Source organism: Corvus brachyrhynchos, unplaced genomic scaffold, assembly GCF_000691975.1.
Source record: "Corvus brachyrhynchos isolate BGI_N302 unplaced genomic scaffold, ASM69197v1 scaffold83, whole genome shotgun sequence".
Classification (NCBI taxonomy): domain Eukaryota; kingdom Metazoa; phylum Chordata; class Aves; order Passeriformes; family Corvidae; genus Corvus; species Corvus brachyrhynchos.
In genome coordinates, this window is record NW_008238464.1 from 9,473,125 (window position 1) to 9,495,839 (window position 22,715).

General features: G+C 35.1%; 1 protein-coding gene across 3 annotated transcripts in view; it reads right to left on the minus strand.

Annotated features, from left to right (window-relative positions):
* Positions 1–2,925: 2,925 nt before the first annotated feature.
* PRKX (protein kinase, X-linked) overlaps positions 2,926–22,715 on the minus strand; it is a 55,666-nt gene continuing 35,876 nt past the window's right edge. For 2 of the 3 annotated variants that reach the window (XM_017737120.1, XM_017737118.1), the window contains 5 exons: positions 21,156–21,251; positions 17,457–17,514; positions 15,295–15,372; positions 12,194–12,342; positions 8,222–11,771 (listed from right to left, as the gene is read on the minus strand). In XM_017737120.1, the coding sequence (XP_017592609.1) occupies positions 12,217–12,342; positions 15,295–15,372; positions 17,457–17,514; positions 21,156–21,251 (358 nt within the window). In that variant the 3' untranslated portion in view covers positions 8,222–11,771; positions 12,194–12,216. Of the gene's footprint in view, positions 3,086–8,221; positions 11,772–12,193; positions 12,343–15,294; positions 15,373–17,456; positions 17,515–21,155; positions 21,252–22,715 lie in introns of those variants that run through there. The other variant, XM_017737119.1, reaches the window with a different exon arrangement.

The window sequence follows — 22,715 nt, forward strand, 5'->3', positions numbered from 1 at the left end:
ATCCCAAACCACTATTGCTGCAAAATATGGAGTTAGTGAAGAAGGAGAAAGAAGCTTTTAACTGCAACTTATCCTCCATTTTGAGGTTTTCTACTTCTATCTATTCACTATGCAAATAGACCTAAAACCTCTAAATTTTTCACCCTGTGATAATCTCACATAGTATTCTATCACCTAATTCACACCATTGTAGATTCTAATTCTTCCCAGAGGCTAGGAAAATTTTCCCGTGGACAAAGGTCAAAACCAGTACTGCCCAGAGGGGTAAAACCTTTCAAAACAGGCAGAGAAATATTCTCTGCATTCTGGGTTCCCACACAACTCCACTGAAGTTTAAGTTGTGAGAACAATGAATTATATTACTAATGAATAATACCTTGTTATTAGTGTCTGTTTAGAAAACTTTAAAATGGAAAAAAGATTAATCTAAAAATAAATGCTTTATTTTTCAGAGAAATACCAAATAAAAAAAAGAGCAGTGTATATTTTATACATATTTGTTTTAAATATTTCAGCTTTTGAGGACAATTCTAAGAATGTCACTTAGGATGAATATAAAATACTGTTTTGTTGTTTTGGCTCTAGATGGCTCTGCCTGAGCAGGGGCACTGGGCCAAGCTGATCTCCGGAGATCCTTTCCAACCTCAACCATCCTGTGCTTCTGTGAGATGGTCAAGTGAAAGTCAAAAATTTTCCTGAGTATTTCCTTCTCCTGTTTCAAATTGATCCTTGAACTCCTGAGCTCCTCTGGTGTAACATAAGGCACCATGCATGAGATTCTGAAAGAAAACTTTCAAACCCAAGGATGTAACACTTCCTCTCCCATTCCCGAGACGTTGCTGTTCTTTAGTTTCAAGTACTCTCTCCACCCCTAGAAACTGCATCTGCCTTAAATCAACTGCTTCATGGGTGGTGGTGTTTTTTTCGTTGGTTTTATTCTTACAGAAGAGGATACAGTATCAAAGGAAATAAGCACTGAAGATTTTTATTTCACATAGTCCTTTTTTCAATTTGAAAAAATTTAACCCTCAAGCAAATAAAGGCACACTGCCTAAATGTGCTATGGTGATACCAGGCAATAAATGCAATGCAGATATATTTTTTCCCCCTTCTTGCCACAGGTAAACATTTGTTCTGCAGTGTTACATTTCCATTAGAGCATTTTGTAGAAAGTAAGGTTTTCACATTACCCAGAGACCCTCTTCTTCCAGCTACTTACATATATCCCTACTAACTTCCCACTATTCAAAACATGCAAACTGAGATAAATTGGGGGAACGGAATTATTGACATTAATAGAAGAAATTTTATTTGATCCTTAAGCTTTGTATCTTTAAGGCCTTGTTTAAAAGAATTTTAATTTAATCATGTTACTGGAAATCCTTTTAAATACTCTACCATGATAGGATGTGTTCTCTCTCTTTTGTCTCTTTCTCATTGTCTTTCATGTGACTCATGATAATGCATTGTTTCAATCTGTAATGTATTGCTGCTATTGCTCGTAACACCTTGAGAAAGAACAGGATCAGGCATTTTTTCAACAGAATAAACAGCAGTGAACTCCACTGAATGTCACCGTCAGGGCAACAGGGAAACAAGCTTGAACATGAAGAAAGCACTTCCAAAACATTACAGGCAAATACAGCTATGGATGCCTTTAAAGGGAACTAGCTGAAAAAAGTAAATGCAAGAACTTTCTTGGCAATATATGGAACTATACTGTAACTCAAAGCTGGGTCTCAAGGTGGCTTGTGTTTTAGTGTCCAGAACATCACATGGTACGTGGCCCTATGCAGAGAAAAAAAAACCAATAAAAACCAACAAAACCCTCACACTTTTGGACAACATATGTTCTAAAACTCATTGACTGTTTTTATATTCTTCTTGCAGCTTTTCTTCTTTTAGTTGCTTGAAGTTATGCCAATCTCAGATCAACAAAAGAGATTTAGAGAGCGGCAAAACTTATGGAATGAATTATTTCAAGTAGCATGACATCTCCACTCCATGTACAGAATACACTAGAAGCTTAAAGACATTACAAGGTAAATGACTCCTCATTTGCATGTTTTATTGTATTAATTGCTATTATTTTTGATGGTTTGAAAACAGAAAAGAATCCAACACACAGACCACAACAAATTAAGTAAGTTTCAGTACTGTTCATTACTTTGGCACCAGCATGATAAGAAAGTCAATTTAATTTTTAATTGCAATAACAAAAATAATCACTGTTTGATCATTGAATCTTATTTTATACTTGGAAATATAAAAAACGTCTTCAGCAAATCTTGTCTGTCACCACAAGCCCAATGGCAATTTGTTTCCTAGACTGGTAAGTTATCTTAATGAAGGCTATTTCACTCCATGAATCCCATCCTTTAGTAAACATGACCTACAAAAAGATTTTTACTTTGCAGAAAACTCAGAAGCTGAGAACTGTCTTATATTGGCAATTTCCATGTGTCACATAAATAGAACAAAATTGGTAATGATGCCATGAAGATTTTTGCCTTTTCTTTTTTACCCCTGTTATACCCGTTATACCTTTTTACAGCTTCTGTATTCCTAGTGCTTTTGCCTACATTCTTGGACTTGTTTGTTAAGCTAAGAGACTAAACATTTTAGAAGCTTCATAGGTAGGGATCAGTGTGCCCCAGACCCCAAGGTCCTCTCCAGAACACATTCTGTAAACCAAGATAGAACCATCCAGGAGAAGGTTCCTTGGGGAGGGGGGCTCACTTGAGCCTCTCATTGGGGAATCTTTGATAGATATGCTAATTAGTAAAGCCTATAATGTTATACCCAATGTGGGGGGGAGGAGGAGGAGAGACACAGAGACACAGGGAAAGACTCGGTGGGGTGCATCTCGATGCACATGACCTGGATGTGTACACCTAAGGATCCTTAAAAATAAATACCAAGGTAAAATCCCTTTTCCCCTTCTAACTGTGTATGCCTCTTGATTTTAAGACCAGGAAAAGGCATCAGTAAAAAGCACCATCTTTTAAAGCTGCAAACCCTCCTTTGATGAAGAAATGTGATACCACACGTCAAACTTCAAACCATTTAATATTTCATGGAGATGCTGTAACAAAAAAAAAAAAGAAAAGAAAAGATAGGGTTAATACTATTAACTTGGCTGCTCCTTTTCCATTGAGGTGAACCTTGCTCTTGGGGGTAGGAAGTGAGATTTTATACTTTGCTATCAAAGACTTACACTTCAAAGTGATACAAAAGGCATTTAGAGTGACAACAACCAACAATCTGTTCTCAGGAGGTGACTCATGAATGCACCCCAGTAAAAGCTGATACAGAACAGAGGACAAGCTGCAAGGCATCACCACAACCTAGGCTGCCGTTTTGAGAAATGCCCTGTACATATCCTAGCTTCACTCTTGGATATTGGCTACTGCCATAGCTACACTTTTACTACTTTGTAATTATTGACACGTGGTTGGAAGAGTGGAATTGAAGAAAACTTCCTCTTTTTATTCCTCATTCAATAGCTCCCAGTGTTAATCCCCAGCGGAAGAATTGAAATCAACTCACCTTCATGATACTTGTTTATTCAGACAATATTACTCTGTTTCCAACCTTAAAATATTTTGCATCCAAAGCTTTGATATGGTTAAGTATCTTATTCTTAAACTGAATGCATAGACTTTTCTTATTTGGTTGCCAGTTCAGCATATTAATTAAAATTTTAAACAAATTAACATAATAATTTCAAATCTGCCATATTTTGCATGTAAATAAATCACCAGCCACATAGAAAAAAAAATAAAATAGAAAATTACTGGCAGAATCTAGTCTCTGAAACAGACTTCAGATGTTTTCAAAATCCAAAAATTCATTATCTCAAAACCAAGGGTCAGCAAGAAAACGTGACTCAAGGGTAATGGTCACTCATGTTCTGATAGACTGCCTAGAAAATCTATTTAAAAATAAATATTACTATAATTTTTACTATTACTATAAATCTCCCTTTCTTCAGTAGTCAGATGGTGATATTAAAGAATGGATTCAGTCCCTAACAACACCTGCTTAAGTGATCCACCACCACACTTTCCTTTTTGCATCACCAAGATTTTGCTGGGGATTACATGAGTCACAGGAGCTTTATGAAAACATTTGAGAACAGGTTCAAAATGCACTGTTAGAATTTTTTTTTATTTTACAGCACATTGCAATAGTCTCACTCCCTGGTGGCAACTACCTGCAGAGAACAGAAAGACTTTAGCCACAATTAGCTATTGAAAACTCCTTTTCAGATAAACTAAGTGGAAGTAGTGCTTTTGATCCAAACTTCAGGTCCCAGCAGGGAAACATTTCTGATAGATCAGCTGGGTCAGCAGGCTCACTTACAGCTGCTACATGGATGATGGCAGAGTGGCAGGAGGAACAAGTGTCACAGCACAGGACTGCAGTGCTGCTTTAAGTCACAGGCCAGTAAGAAAAATAAATCTAAAAAACCTAAATCTGAATAGATTCAAAGCAGGAATTTATTAATATGAAGAGATTGCTCTTCCTGGATAATGCATTTACATAAAATTGCTGTTCTTTGTTTACATATCAACTCACAGCTCAGCTTTATTAACATGAAAAAATATATTTTACCTACTTCTGTTTACGTCTCTGTGCTTACTTTTTGCAAAACCTGCTAGTAGAATGGGCAAAAGCTTGATGAAAAACTAAGAACAGAATGTTAAGCCACCTAGTTAACATGCATCAAAGATGTTGGAGTGAAAGCTCCTCTGGACTCAGGCCCAGAGGGAAGCCAAAGCACAGGGATTGAATTAAAACCTTTGGACAAGCTGAGATACATGAAGCCACACCAAAGTGAAATAGAAATATAGATTTTTAACTTCAGTAGAAATATATGCCAAGTGCCTTAAACATTAAAAAGCTGTAGCAGAGACCTTAAACACAGTTCTTGCTGCAGCAGTGTTACCTTTTCAAAGAATTCTTTACTTTAGACAAAATATAGATAGAATTACACTGTTCATATTTTTTAGATAGAGTGTTCACATAAACAAGAGCTGATAGAAACTGTACATGCAAATCTGTGTAATACCTATGTAACACTTGTGTAAGACTTACGACTGTTAGAATTAGACCAGGATAGGTTAAGAAAAGCTAGAATCGTGTGTTAATCTTATTGGTCAGTTAGCAAATATAATCCACACTTCTGTAAGAAAAAATAGATGGAGCATATAGAACATATAGAAGAAGCTGGTTTTGCCTGCTGTTGCTGCTGCTGCTTGGCTTTATCATGTAACTTCCTTCAAACTCTGCCTTCAAGAAAGCTGTGAGACTATGAAATAAAGAATTTAGCAGAACAGCAGCCTCCTCTGCTCTTTTACCCTGGTCCGGGAAGGAAGGGTACCCTGTCAAAAGCTTAACACAAAGGAAACTGGTTATCAGTACAAACAGAAGACATGCCAATTGTGAGTATTTTACTTACTATATTAATACAACCTAGCAGCACTGCTTCACTTAAATGGTGCTTCACAAGCACTTTGATTAGAATAGGGTCCTAAATTCAATTACAGTGTCTTTTTAACTGAGAAAATAGAAGCAGGCCAAAGAAGCTCCTAGATATTATACACACAATTTGAATCACTCTGTGTTTTTTGCATTTGTTCACTAAACTTCAGAAGCACAAAACAGCATAGAATCTTTTACTTTTGTATTCCAAATCAAAAACTGAGCTCTCTAATGCTTAACTTTTGAAGAGTTGCCATTGTAAAGCTCAAGAGTTTTTCTACAGCTAAGTTTTAGTATTTGCTAAGCTGCTCAGTTATACTCTCAGAAACCTGCTCAAAGAAGAGACTTGGTCCTTCAAGGTTTAAGTTTAGGCTCTGCAGGATCAAGCAAGCTGCTGTTTTCGTCATGTGAATTGCAACAGTATTGGCACTGAAAGGACAACCACCTCCTCTACATGGCTTACACTTGGGCAGAAAATTAAGAGCATGATGATTGTAAAGCACTGTCCTTCTCCAACTGAAGGATTTCACTATCAAGGATTCTCTAACCTAAAACAACTATTGACTGAAGTTCAAATAAACTGACTCCTAAAATGACATTTTTGTATACAATATTGAGAAAAACAGGAAATTTAGCTTAAAAGCCAGCATAAACCTAAACAGGCACCATTTTTTCTACAATGTTTAATGATAGAATAAGTGCATTTGCAAGTAGGTACTGGTCAGGCATATCAAGTTACTTCTTGGATTGCAGTCCAATTCAAGCTTATTTGTTTTCCCAAAATACTTTTCTCTCATTCATCTTCTGTATTACAATAGTCCAGAATAAGGACAATATGCTGGAGAGAAGAATTAAAAAACAAAAAACCAACAAATGACTAAAAAAAAAACCCCAAACCTGAAGTTGGTTAGTTGTTTAAGCTGACACAGACATTTAGAAGGTATTTATCTGTACTCTGATTATGTAAAAACCAGTACAGTAGAGACAGCACCTGCATGGCACCTTAGAGTTCTGCATACTAGAAGTAAGACAGGCCCGCGTGTTTGTTGTTTCGGGTCGCATACCAGTTTTGGGATGCGCCTCAGAGACTTCAGTGGCCTGAATTACAGATGTAGTAAAAGGTGTTAAGACTCTCGACTGCCCCAGCAACTCATTGGCATTGAAATCTACCTTAAGTCAAAGTTGGTATAATAGCCCCACTGACTGCTGCACTTTTCACAGAATAATTGTTTGAAATATGATTGCACAAAACTAAAAAAGTAGTTGATACATAGAAAGAAATTCATACCATTCAGCTTGCTAAAATTTTACAGTATTTCTGGTTTCAAGGCTAAATACAAAGCTTGACACACATTCATGTGGTGATTTTTTGAAGGGTAGATGAAAAGGGGGCAAGGAAGACAGAACAGAAGGTAGAGACTTCTACAGGCAACAGTAGGAGAGCCTTTTACCGTCCCTGTGAAAAGCTGCCTGAATTCTGAAGCTGAGATTGAAGCAGCTAGCAGGAGTTTGCACAAGGAAGGGCTCAATTTGTGAGTTATATAAGAATTCACAAAGTACTGGGCAGTATCCAGATGTAACAGGGCCAGCTGCTTTCGACCATTCCTTATATTACACCTTTACTGGTTAACAGTGGGTCACAGAACAGTGGGCTCTTGTCAAATGCTGTTTTAAGACTGTTTTGCCCTAAAAAGGCCCAATGAAGCATGAAGTGAGAGATTTGGGAGTAGTGAGTGTGGACCAAAAAAACCTACCTACCTACCCTGAATGAGTGAAATAGCATATTTTAAATGGCCTCTATTAGGTAAGATAGGGAGTTACATGGGCATTCAAAAAAGATACAGCACTCAGAACAAATGAACAAAAACTCCACCCCATGGCTGGGGTATGAACAAGATGCCAAACAAAATGCTTTACTGTTACCATTCAAAAACTTCCTGTGTTTTAACTGAGAAGTTCTTTTGATACATATCAAAGACATGTCAAAAGCATGCCAGGACTCATTGCACTGTTCCTTCATTTTCCATTAGCAGTCTCTCGAAGCACACAACATAGTGGTTTACAACAGCAAAACATCAATGCACAGAATTTAGAATGAAGCCAGGCAGGAAAAAAAAAATATTCTGTCTTAAAAAAATGAACCCTTAACTAGTCCAAACTTTAACCAGTCAGATCTATGACTATGCAATTGTATCTGCCAGATTACCATATCCAGTGGGTAAGAAATAAAATACATTTGACTCAAGAGAAGGAATTTAACACAAACAGCTAAACATATTTTGTTAAAAATGGGACTTTTCAAGTTCTTGATGGAAGATGAAATAAATAAAGGGTAAGTTACGTGTGCTTGACAATGTAAGAATCTTTTTTGTGACATTTTAAGACTATTTTCTGATGCTTAAAGAAACAGATTGAAATGAGTGTTCTGGACAGTTTTCAGGTCATTAAGCTGTGAAAATGCCAAAGCAATTAGGGTCATATAATCGAAGTTTAATGAGAAGTCTGAGTTAACACTTCATTAGTGGTGCACTACCTGAAATGGTTTTGAAAATGTACTTTTTGGTGCTTCTTCCAAACCATCTGAGATCTGTTCAAACACTTGTGTTTTGTTCTGAAAAGACTTAACACATGAAAAGAAGGAACAGTTGTTTTTCTAGTCCTCTCATCTTCCCTTCATCATTTTCTTACTTGAAGAATCCAAATCTCCTCCCAACATAAATGGAAGCAAACTAGGTTTAAACATTTGAAAAGATATAAAGATTTATTAAATGAATCCAGATTTGACAGGTATTACATTAAATTAAACAGCAATAAAGTTTTACTAGGGTTTATGTACAGATCACAGTGATTTTCATTGTGCAATGAGGGCTGACTTTGTAACTTTGAACAGTACTTACACATGTGAGCTACAACAAGCAACCAGCCAACACACAACATTAGCCCAAGTTAACCTTGCAAGTTGAGCAGTCCAAACGGATTATGCAGCACACAAATGCCTGCTACCACTATCACTACTTACTACACAACAGAGTATTTATAAAGCAGTCAAGGTTTGCCATAGAAAAGTGCAAAACATGGGAAGTCTGTACACAGTACAGTACAAAAAGGATTCATGCTACAGTCATTGAAAGCTGAAAAATAATTCTATAGCATAGGAAGCACTGCATCACAACTCTTCTGAATGGCAAGCAGATGGGCTGAGGAACAGCCGTATCTTCATTGCTTTCAAAACTGTAAAATCCCTGTTCATCCATTTAAACATAGTTTAGTACCTATATTTGATCCATAACAATGACTTTCTACAGTGGAAGATCACATTAGTTAAAGCTCAGTAGCACACATATTCATTGATCAAGCTAATTTACAGGAAAATCTACAGCATGTTCTTCATTGAAATCATGAAGCATTTATATCATTTGGTTACAAGGCAATTGAGTTTACAATTCATGTTTATCGCTTCAAACCTCAGATTGGGCAATTAAAAATATATATATATAAAACTCAAAAATAAAGGTTGTTTTTTTAATGCTTAATATTCTTGTTCACTGATGTAGAATACCAAAGGCCTGTGGGCTCTCTCGCAAGACAACAGTCCTTATGCAACAGTCTATATGCAGAAGTACACATTAACAGAAAGAATCAAAATGAAATGAACTTCAGAGAACACCCTACTTGAATAGGAACTGAAAAAATGTTCTAGTCTTCTTAAAAAAAAATCCATAAATCCAGAGTTCTTAGTGCAGTATTTACCTGCATGAGCACTCAGACAGAACTACATTAGTGGGCCATGAAGTCCCAGTAAAGACTTAATATAAAGCAGACTCACTTGTGCAAATAAATGAAACGGCCAGGTAACAACACCTCATTAAGTCCAGGACTGTAGAGAAAATAACTGATCACTTAAAATAATGATTCAAAAATGTTTTGGTTTTATTTTTCAGTTCAGGATTTTAATTTAAAAAAATTGAAAGCAGTTTTGTACTAGAAAGCATGCCGACGAGGTCAGTAGTTAGGTGTATGTACACATGGCTCGGAAACAATGTAAAGTCAATGGATTATCATTATTATTAATATTGTATTCACTTCCTTAGTCTCTATCATAATGAGTGTCAGTGCATCCACTGCCAGCAATGGCTAAGATTCATAAAAAGAAAATCCACTATCTCCTGTTGTTCAAGCATTCCAAACTTTAACCACCACTGTGGCAAATTATTCAAATTCAACTGCATTTCCTCAGATCTGAAGACACAGAGCAGCTTTGAAATTTGAAGAAAAATCCTATATTTAGCACACTTTCTTGCTGCAGTATGCAAATTTTTCAATAAGAAATTGATGTTGTAGTATTCAGAGTCCATAAAATACCATAAGCTTGCACATCAAGAAAACTCCCGAACTGTTTGCTCCCCCTTAGACAAAGTAAGCTGTATTTTATGTGTTTCAGTTTTTCCAGTTGATTTAGAATAACAACTTCCACAGATAAAAAAATTAATCTGGCCCACTATATTTGTAAGAGAATAAGGTACTTACACTAGGTCAAAACTGTAATTTCCTACGCATTGTCCTGTATTTCATTATACATTCCTACACAGTATTTATTGAGTGGCAGCTGTGGCCATCAACTTGCATTGATTGCATCACGACAGTTTTCTGATATCCCAGAATTATCATTTTGAAATATCCTGATTTTGTTACACATTGTGCATTTTTGCAAAGAGTTATACAATCTACACTTGGCTTTATGAAGAAATAATCTAATACCCTAGAAATTACAGGTTCACAGCAGCACTTCTGTATTGTTTAAACAAAAAAAATGGAGGTCACTTTTCCACAAGGAGACCCCAATAACAGATCTGCCATAAAATGATAAATATGGTAATTTCAGAAAAAATTTGGTATAAATATGGTAATTTCACTAGAAGTTATCTAAACCCACAACATCCTATAGACTGTAATTGTTTTTTGTAACTGAAGCACTTCAAAATCAACTCCCTTATATTAACACAAGTATCACAATATGTAACATGAAAAAAAAACCTGAAAAAAGAGATTCTGACTAGTATACAATCTACCTTCTTGTTTCTGTGCATTCATATACATAGATACATACATGTGCACATACTGATATTCAGTGCTACTTAAAATGAAGCAATATTGCAAATACTTCCAAAACACAGTGTGCTCAAGCTGCTAGAAAGATGTTAGCACAGGATTAAAAAAAAGACTCTGTGCATCTAAGGTTTGAACTCTGTACATACAAAATTGCTGGCAGCAGGTACTAGGACATCTTCAAAAAAGGGGGAGCAGAAAAATAAGGCTATACTATATATTCAGTCTTCCCTCTGATATTCTGTAGTGCCCAGCATTCAACAACTATTTCACCAATGAAAAAGATCTGTTACAGCTCATGCTTTATACTTGGAGAAGACAACAAGCTTGAAAGGGAACAACTACTGTCAGAGTCAGTTAAAGCTCTTTTATCATTATGCACTGACTTGCATGTTTACAAACAGTTTTCATGTGAGGAATCTCATTTCAGACAGTATATAACCACTCAAAATTCTGGTTTGCAAAGAGACACAGTTGTAACAGAACTTCATAAATTAGCCATTAAGATGCATCTTAACAATAAAACATGCCCTTGTCTTTCTGCTTTCAAGTACTATGGTTGTAAGTGTGAGGCATTGGAAATTTTAGGTACAAATCTTTTTTAAAACATAATTATTTTTATTTTTTACAAAGAATTATAAAATGTATATAAGATGATGAAAAACTCATTTATCCTTTTTAAGACTTTTATTCCTAAAGAACTTCTTGAAAAACATTATTTGAAAAATAAAAATCATAGACTCTGCAAAGTACAAAAATTTACATCTTTGCACAATTCCTGTGCTTTAGTTGTACTGTATTCATTATATACATATATACTAATTTGTGCTTTTTATTACACAAGTTTAGTATAAACTTATAAAATTAAGTCTATGAGTTAACTATGCAAAAAGGGTCTGGGAATAGCAGGAAACTTAACCATAAGTTAAAAAAAAATCGTAAAAATATCTTTTTAGTTAGTCTACTTAAGAGCAGACTATCATTATTACAATTTACTAACGTCCAATGTTTACAGCAAAAATTATTCCTGCCTGCCTCCATCTTTTTAGACATTTACTATATATTAATACACATATCTGAATGCAGTATCATTCTTAGTCACAAAGAAAATCTTCATTTATATCTGAACTCCATTATTCTTCAGACTTGCTCTTAGCACTTCAATTTCCTTCCAGTTTCTAAGACAAAAGAAATAACACAAAACTCAAGGTGGAGTATTTGAACTCAGTAACAAATATCAACCTATCACAGTTATAAAAGAGAATATCCAGGGTACAGAATTAATCTGACAATCTTATTTCTCTAAAGTCTGCATTCTTCATTGAAAAACCTTACAACTAAGAACTATCACATTTCTTTATCAGTCAAATCAATCTAGGTATTTCTTTTTAACACACTATTTTAAAAGATTTAAGGACAGAAGAACTTAAATTTATCTGTATGCATATAACTCTTCATCACTGTAGAAAACCAAAGCGTCTGAGATTAGTGATCTTTGTCACTCCGTAACGCATTATGAATCAGAAAATGTAATTTCTGCATGTGGCTCGCACTCACAGATCTGCAATGTTTTCAAGAGCACTCTTGACTTTGGACATACCTTGTCCAGTGTAGATGTTACATTCAGAAGTTCTTGAAAATTTCTAGATCTTTAGGAGGTACTGGAGGTGTCTTGTTCCAGTCATCTTCAGGATAAGCTTCAAAATTGGAAGTATCTCCATCATTGGATACTTTGGGCACTATGGGAGGCTAGTCAGAACAAGCACAACAAAAATGTTAGTAGTTTCCTCAATGAGCTCCTCTCCACCATAATAAAGCAGAAATTCTGTAAAAGATCTGTTAAACAAATGGAGTACAGATTTACAGTTCACCTTTTCCCTAATAATGAATGGCATGAGAGAGAGAAGCTTGCAGCAACACATACATATTCCCACACTTTGTCAACTTTACAGTTAAATACTGTGGTTAAAAGTCACTTAGATAACTAATACACTTAATGCAGATACCTATTTTATTGAGCACTAGTTTTAGTTGCTTTGCAGACTGAAGGTAACTACTGCAAAAAATTACAACTAAACATGTTATTACAACCAGGCACATGTTACCACAGCATAATATGCCACTCTTCTTCATTCCTCTCCTCTTCTGCGGCCTATGAACAAAAAGGTGTGTAATCATATTAGGCTCTTTTCAACTAAGAATCTCCAGAGCAGCATGGGAAATTGCTTCCATATTGAAGGAAAAAAGCCTCCTCTTTGCCTTCTTTCAAACAGATTGATTGCTTTCAAAGAGGTTGAAATTACTTACTTCTGTCTACCTACTATGATTTTTCCTAACCTAGCAATAAATTCAAGCAGGTAAAGAAATTGCTTCACCATAACTCATTTCACAAGGATGGCTATAAAAGAAGCTTAATTCAAATGGATTGGTTTTATGAAACTTGAAGGTGCTAAGAGAATTATCTGTTTTCTATTTGTTTTCTCAGAGAATCCTTTCAATTTCTAGTATTGCTCGTCAGCTTCACAGTACCTGTAGTTCCAAGTCGTCTTAAATCTAATATTGAGATTACTCTGCACTTCTGGTCACAGACAGTGAGGTAAAGATGCTTTCATGAACGTTTCACTAATTGCAGGGGTTAATGAAGGGCAAAACCCTTTCTTCTCTCAAGGGACATTCATCTCTCTATCCTTTTCTCAGCAATTGAGAGCTTACCTATCGTGCTGAGTCCAACAGAACACTTTAGAATAAGAAAACCTTATGAACGATCACTGAACTGGCTTAAAGTTAATACCACAGACAGAACTATAAAGTTGTAACTATAAATGTTATTCTGCATCTCCTCAAAAAGATAAAAGTCTGGCTTACACTAGCTCATGAGATTTTATCTGATCTTTTGGGCTTCTCAAAATGATGTCATCATCAGTAGGTCCCTGTAAGGTAGTACTTCTACCCTTCAGCCAAAAGCAGAGTCCTAATTTTGTGTCTGGCAGTCACAGTAAAACTGCCCAGATGCTGAAGAAAATGTGCAGAATCTGCTCTTCCCCAAAGAACTGTCTGCTCCACTCCCCAAAACAGTTTTGTTAAGTGTCACACAGAAAGAGAAAACAAAAGAAAAGAGAGAAAGGATGATTAATGAAATGATTTTCTCTCTTTCAACCATTACTATTATTTATATGATATTCATATTTAAGACCTTATTAGGACCATGAAACAATGCATCATTTGTACAACAGACAAATTAATGCTTTTTACAGGGGAAAATGGAGCATCGTGTGTATTTATTTCATATTTTTAATCTCTTCAACAGTATGAAATTGTGAAACAAATTCTGAAGAATATAGCTGCCTCTAGAAATAATCAAGTAAAATTCTGATCCACTTCACATCCCTACTCTAAGGTTTCATTAAGTAGCATCTCATCTTCTAAGAACTTAATGTAACCATCACAAAGATTAAGAAACAAGTTTTGTATTCATAATAATCTGAATGCTACAGTAACTCTTTTAAAATTTATTTTTAAAATAAAAATGCTATGCAAAGGATGTTTGGACCCAAGACTTTTGATTGTACATCTAATGATAATTTTTTAATACTATTTGATTTTTATTGCTTTGGTTGTCATAAACTTCAGAATTTATATACTTATAAAACAGGTTATTATCCAGTTTATGTTCTTTGCAGGTTTCAATAAACAGATGTGACTGCATTACAATGCATATACATAAAACATCAGCTGGGTGCAGTAATGATTAAAAATAAAACAAACCCACGCATTTGAAACACTGTAAACTTCTTTTTCTTAAAGAGAAAAGTCACTACAGCTTTGTATTACATGTTGTTTACAAGAATATGTCAAGAACATTTTAATCTAATCTTTTTTTTTTTGCAAGAATTCAAGGTATACCTGGAAATTAAGTGGAAGAAACTAATGCAAAGAAAAGATAAACGAATGTTTAATTGGTACTTGATTGACTGCATATGGCAACTCAATCTCTGTTACAGAAAATCACTGCTGTAAGGAACTGTACAAGTTAGAACTCTGAGGAAGGAAAGAAAGAAGGCAGTTTTACTTCCAAAGGACTTTAAAAAGCATTTTGCAGTGTTGATAGCTTTTGCAAACATCTGTCTTCATGCAATACTAGAATTCAGTGCTGTTAAAAAGTATGTTAGAATTACATTCATAAATCCTTCTCTTTCACCTTCCCTATTCCTCCTATTCCCATATGCATTACATTTTATTAAAACATTTACCTGAATTGAACTTGGCACAAAAATTTAAAGCTCACAGTAAAATACTTCCATAAATGTAAGGACAAGGAAAAAAAGAAAATAGAGTAAAATCAAACCAACAAACTACCAAGCCCCTCCACTTCCCCAAATAAAAATCCACTTACGACAAGTAATCACTTACAAAACGCTAAACCTGTAAACTAAATTTTGCATTAACTAATCAGCTTCAGCAAACTAAAGCAGGGATTTATTTTAGACATTTCGTATATAGACAAAAATGCAAACAGACATTCATACAACTAACTCTGCATTGCAAAAAGCAAATATGCCTTTAATTATTAAGTGTGTGTATAGGCATGTGGTCATACACACACAAACACACAGATGCAACAGCCAACACACCTTCAACAGATCAGCTTAAATGAACAATGATTTCTCCTTGTGATGTCTATACAGTATTTGCAGAATGTACCTTTAGTCTCCTTTGAGGTACAGCATCCCAGTCTATAGACCTGAACCATCGATGTCTCTTCACATCATCTGCTCCATTCTTTAAGGAAAGAAATCAAAATAACTATTTTGTGAGCTACATGTAAGCCAAACCATGTATTTCATTACAAGAACTGTGATATCAAAGCAGACTAACAGTCTATCCTTTTTTCTTTTTTCCAGGTGATAATCATTAAAAGATTCTAAAGGATAAATTCATAGTGTTAATTCCCTAGCAGTTTCTGAGTTCCAGCAATAAAATCCAAATATTTTTGATTTGGGGTTTGTTCGGGCTTTTTTAGCGTTCTTCTGACACAAGGGAGATCAAGAACAGGCTTTAAAGTACTCACAAAACCATTCACTACAGTCCTATTTACTTCTGTTTTCTCCAACATTTTAGACAATGCCTTTTATTCAGATATACTTTCTAATTCTTGCACTAGGAAAAAATAACTGGCAGTTGATGGTGTTTAAATAAAAATAATGTCTAGGGAGCACATAGTTTTTTCAAATATTACAGTCGTTTAATGCTAACAGCAAGAGGTTCTCAGTACTGTTATGAAAGTAAATATATTAAAACATTTGTTTTCATTTTAGATACACAGTTAAAGGTGTATTTGCCTTGTAATGATTACTCTCTCTGGGTTGCCTGTTTTGATTAGGTATGTAGGGAACAAAAATGTATCTTTTTTTCATGATTAAGCTTCTTTCAAGCACAGACTCATTCTCAAGGCATTAAGCACCAGGGAAAAACATCTGGCTCTCTGTCTCAGGCCTGATCACAGCACAGCACTCAAGCTTATGGCACATACAGCTCCACAAAATGAAGTGTAACACACATTTGCGTTTTTTCAGGTTTATGTGGAGTGGAACTATCCATGTTCATATCCAATGAGGCATCAAGGAGAACAGTATCACCTACTTCCCTCAAAAGCAGATCTGACTCAATGCTTCACCAGAAAATGTCCAATGGGATTCACATCTTTTTAAACCAATTATGATCGTGGAAAAGGATCAGACAAGTCTGACCTACTGCTCCCACCCCAAAATCTGCTTTTAATTAGAACTGGTTTTGATTTAGGCATTTCAGTCAATTGTAGGGAAAACCCCAAAACAAACCTAAGCAACCACAGACTAAAAAAATCCCAAAACAACACAAAAACCAGCCAAACACATTTCCCAAAACTCATGTTTGAGTAAGTCAAGATTTGCTTCTGTTCTTGTTTTCCTTCAAAACTGTCCAAAAATATACAAGTTTTCACTTTGAGTGAACTTTGAGTTTATAAATTTTCAGCTTAAGAAATCCTCCTGAAAAACACTAGGATTTCAAAACATAAGAAGAACATTATTTCCTGTTTTTTCTTATCAGTCTAAGTTTGTGCCATAAAAGGCTCCAAAAGAAAACACTGGACAGCCGGTTAAAGCATTTATACTTTCATCAATATTTTAAGAAAACCCTGGATGATTGTGCACCTTTTACCTTCCTCACCTATGTTTACCATGTGCTTTGGGCCAAAAAGAAAACCTCTAACATTCCTTGCCCAGAGAAATAAAAATTTTAGATGTCTCTAAAGAAATGAAAGGTTAAACAAGCTAATTTCAGTATCTATTGTCTTTGTAAATCTGTTCAGATTAGGGTAAATAATTCTTCCTGGTGGAAGAGTATTTGACTGTTCTGATCAGCCCCACCAAGACAATGAACAGGTATCATGGTACTACAACAATCCTTATACTCCTAAAAATAATTTTTAAACTTCAAATTTGGTTAGTGCTCCTTCTGGGATTAACACCTCCACAAAAAAGAACCAAATGAGCTGGCACCCTGTACTACAGGACTTAATACCAAGTTTCTGGTCTAATCTCGCTTTTCAAATTAATGAAGGGAGTGATGGTGGGGGTGGTGCTGAGGACTGAGGGAAACCATCATGAAGGATAGCATTAATCCAAATAGGAGAATGATTTTCAGAAAAACAGAAATACACAGGTTAAACTTTGCATTTAGGATTGCATAACCAAAGTAATGTATGGGAAAATGTATCTGTTTCATGCTTATAAAAACAAAAACTTTATGAAGAGCTGGTCTACATATTTCCTACAGAATTCTTTCAACCTCGTTCTGTGTTGCACATAAGATTTTACACTGACCTTCATATTTCCTAGTCGTCTTGTTCTGTCAACCACAAGCAGCTTCTTAATAAGGTCTCTGAAGTAAAGAAAACATGTTCTCTGTTAAACAGAAGTAATTTATATTTGACCGTCATACAAGTGTTACAGAATACAACATACTTCCCTTTGACCCATTCATTTCCTCATCTTTTAGGATATTTAAGAGTAAGCCATAAAAAAGAATCTAACAGAATTCTTGCAAATTGCTTTTAAACTCTTTCAAGAAACAAAGTAAAAAAACTCTCTCTCCTCCCCTGCCCCTTGCCAAGTAGCAAGCACCATTTATTTCTTTGTATTTTTGTATTTTGCTGGGCATTCCAAATCTCAAAATGGATCTCCTATCTGTTTGTTAGAACTCAACACTAATATATATTAAAAACGCAGATAAAACTGCACCCTCATCTTTATGCTAAATATCCAGGGAAACCATGGAAGAGTTAGTCATCTGCTTTAAACTAGTATCATCTATAATTTCATTGAAAACAAAAAGCCTCACCGAGATACTGGTTCATTCAACAGATCTACATTACACTAAATCAATATTTCAAAGGACTAACAGACATAAAACTCTTCCATTTTAATAGCAAAGTTCTTCAAATATTAAGGCCCAAACAACTATAACAAACCAAAAGTATCATAATTTATGGAATTAGCTTGATTACTTATGAGTTGAAAAAAAAATACGGCTTCATATTTCCATAAGCAGTTATGTTTTATCTCAAAGATTATTTTGTTAGTTAATTTTAGAAAAATGGCATTCTGGTCTAATTGCATAAAGTACCAATGACAAGAAAGAACGAAAGTTCAACCATCCTTATTTCTACAATCTCACATAGTCTTGAGAGATGACATACTGCATGAAATGCTGGGGATTACAGAATATGGCTAGTTCCAATTTTAAACAATATGAAAGGTTAAAAAAAAAGTCAACCGTTTTATTTACATAAAAGAACACAAACATAACAATGACACACCAGCCTCTTTCCATCCTTATCTGTAACATCTACTATCCCCCCCCAAACAGCATTGTGTCACACCTAACCTTGAAATCACAAAAATGTATGCAGAAAGAACACATGAACTGAATGTGCTAGACGGTTTAAAAAGCTGTTGCATTTCGCAGGAATACAATTCTAAAATTCAACTGGAAGAATATTCAATTACCAGGTACATGAATAAAAAAGTCCACGTAGAAAGCAATTTTTAAAACTCTCATGATTATTCCAGACAATCAATATTTGAATCAGATTAAATCTAATTAAATGTGATCAACTCCTTTTACAGTCACCTTCACAGAAATATCCCTTTCTACTTCACAAAAAAGACCATTCCTTATGGAAGGGGCTACAAGGATGACTTTAAGCACACTTTAAAACAGAAGCAGGACTGAAAAGAAATCCAGAAACCCAAAAAAGACATTCACAGAGTTTATGGCCAAAGATACTTTCCTATTCCTATAAAACCAGACAACATTTCATGGATCATTCTTGGCTTCCTTCAAAAATTCATCAAAGCACAGTCAAGGGATGAGCTTAAAGATGATTCTTGCTGCGTTGGACAGAAGAAATATCCATTGAATTGAAACAAATAATAGATGGTTTAGTACTTCTTTACTACACTGGTACAAAAAAATAATTTAAAAATTATCTTGTTAAAATTAATTCAATAGATATGTTGCTGTATGTATTTGGAGAATCAAATTCTACATGAAGGTCTCTCCAGACAAATAATCACTAAAATGCTGTTCCAGTGACATTTCATTTGGAGTTTTCCAAAACTGGCTTTTCAAAGACAAATTTATAAAAGCAATAAGAAAGATTTACATCCATGAAGCAGGTGGGAAAGCAGAAGTGGTACAAATTCAGAAAGTAAAAAGTGCGGGTGATAGGGGGTAGGTGAGTAAAATAATGTCAATGCCCGTAAGCTCAAGCAGTACATATACCTAGGGAGAGAAGAGTTCAGAAAGGGAAATAATTTTGCTGCCTCAGAACAAAGAGTTAAAATACTGTATAGCACTAATACTTCAGAAACTGTGTAGGTGTGACAGGACCCAAGATAGTCTTCTTTCTGGCTGAAATACAGACTTATTGGGAGAAGAGAGAGAAAACAAAGAGGCTAAAAACGTAAGGTAAGAAGAAGACTGCCTTCACTGGACAAAATAATCCTGGCACTTGCTTTAAGTTAATGATGCAGATATGTTCAAAGATTACCCAGTTTTGCATATTGTGGTTTAAAAGAAGGAAGAAGGGTTGAGGGCCAAGACATTGTGCTCACAACTCACTGCAGAAAGCAAGTGAAGCCACAGAAACAGTGTGGCCAGAAGGACAGGACAGTGATTGTCCCCCCATACTTGTCACTGGTGAGGCCACGCCTAGCGTTCTCGTGTACAGTTCTGGGCCACTCACTTCCAGAAAGACATTGAGATGCTGGAGTGTGTCCAGAGAAGGGGAATGGTGAAGGGTCTGGAGGATAAGCCCTGTGAGGAGTGGCTGAGAGAGCTGGGCTTGTTTAGCCCGGAGAAAAGGAGGCTCAGGGGTGACCTTACCAGTCTCTGTAACTTCTTTCACTATATTAGATGGGTTGTTACTGATGATAACCTAATTTGAGGTGTTCCAGCTTCTGGTCACAATATTATACTTCAGTGCACAGAATACTACAAGAGATAACCAGTTTTCCTTCCAATACCAATTGGATTAGGAAGACCAGACAACGAGACTACACTAAACTGGAAACAGCGTAGAGCTACTAAGAGAAAACTGTTACAAAGAGACAAAAATATGAGACACTCATCAGCCTAAGGGGAGGCAGACATGCTTCATTCACTGCACCCAATGATTCAGTGGAGGCTTTAAAAAAAAAAAAAAAAAAAAAAAAAAAAGCCCTTCTCAAACGATTAGTTTTGCTTTTATCTGTTTACCCATTTGTGACAGTAAGCAAGTGCCTAACAAAACATCATGAACGATTAACATGTAAAATAAGTTCCTGTCTTCAATCCCTCATTCATTCACTCAATTATCTCTGGTTCTTAAGAGAAACTTCATGTTTATAATTGCATTTCTTCTCTTTTAATGTTTACTAAAAATTATTTCAGTTATGGATTTTTTAAATAGAAAAAAACATTTCATCTGCAATGTACTTTTAACAATTGCAAAATACTGAGAATTAAACACACATTATATGTATTTGTAATACTGCATATTGAATTGGGCCCCCACTATCATAAATTTAAGTTGGTTTTACACTAGAACTTCTGAAGTACAAGAGTTCTTTAAAGTAATTATGTTGAGAATGATTTAAGTAGTATGTATCTATAGATAGAAACAGCTTAATGTTGTCTTCCTGCTCTTCTAATTTTTACTCAAATTACCTCCTTCGTATTTCTCCTCTTTACCTTCTTACAGTACAAGCCAATGAGGCTTGTACAAAGTGGAAGAGCATTTAATATCCCATAATACACAGAAAAGAGTCAGATACTATCTTAAAACTGTACCACGACCTTGAAGTCTACCAGATATCTAAGTTTATTTGGACTGCAAGTGTAAATGTAATATAACATTTTCCAACATGATGTTTCAGAAAATCAGAATCTGAAATCAGGTCTTCTAAAAAGATTATTTAGGAACAGTGCTCAGGAGGTGTTTAGAATAGAAAAGAAAGTGTTGGGAGTTATGGACTTACTTTACATATAAATCCAAATGCCTCGGGAAATCTATTTTGCCAGCAAGAATCTTCTGATATATACCAAATGGATTGTCATCAAAAAATGGAGGAAACCTATTTTAATACAAAAAATTTTTAGGTATTAGAAAAAGAAATTCTAAAAATCTTATAAGCCATATTATGTTATAGCAATTCCCCTCAGAAATAATTGATTATATTGTTCTTTCTGTAAGACACCACCAATCAAATACTATCTTGAAGAATAACATAAGGCTGCCATTGCAAAATAGAAAACATTTTTGTATGTAACACATTGAATGCAGAATTAAAATTTAAATATAACAATAGAATAGAAAAATATTAAATTGTTACATTAATGCAGTAAAAATATAATTTATGAAACAAATTTTCAGTGTTAAAAGTAAAATATTATTTGCTTTTACCTCTAAAACCCAGGGATATACTCTCCAAAAGAGGACTACTATTTTTGACCTTGTCCTGTAGTTACAGGCACACCCTTATTTACCAGTTTCTGTCTAAAGTGTTAAAGAGTCTTCGCATTAATACATTATCCAGTTCAGTTATTTGTTGTACTTCTTGAATTCAAGTATGTTTTGCTAGATAAGGTGTTTGAAACAGACAGACTACTCACAACTCTCCAAGTGCAGCTGCCTTTCTGTGTGGGACAGATAAAGTTTTCATTTCATAATCCTCCCCACGATGAATAATAAATTAAGATGTAATTAAAATTCTACATTTATATTGTTTATGAAGTTCTTAATGAAGTTATGAGCTGACAGACTAGTTCTTGTTGTACAGTTACAGTAAGAACTGTTTTCTGCTGTGCTTCCTTTTCTCGTATAGTACATCCCCCAAGTACTGCAAGAGGCTCAGGGTACATCAGTACAGCCAGCTGAGCCCAGGTGCCGACAGCTTTGAGTGTCAGTCATGTTCTTAAAAGTTACCACAGGAAACCTTCTAAGGGAATGGAATAACTCATTCATTAATCTCAGTCCTGCTTTGCCCTCTGTAACATGACTCAAACAACCCTCTTACTATGTTTCTGCCTCAAAATCCCTACAGAATTTTAAAAAAACCCCAGGTTTTGAGTGTTGATCATATTAATAACATCCAACCACTATTACAGTTTAATTAAAATATTTTCACATCTCCCTAATGTTTTATAATTACTTTCTCGGAGAACTTAACTGTGTGCATACACACACAAATGCAGTGCTTGTGGCTTTGGAAATCACTGGTAGCACAAAAACAAGGATGAAAACAACATTTCTTCACTTCAGGCTATTTTTTAAATTTTATGGTACTCAAACTAGCTTATTCCTCAACAAGTACTATAGATTATATTCATTATGTTTTCAGAAGTATTAATTTCTTCATTATTCAGCTGATGATCAAATGGATTAGCATTCCCTTTGAAATACTGCAAAATTCGTCCACGGAAAAAATCAAATCCCACCAGAATAATAAAGACAAGCTGTCTGTAGGCTTGTGGAAAAAAAAAAACCCAGTAATAATTCAAAGCACTGAAAAGCATGACTAAACTATCTGGTTAGGGAA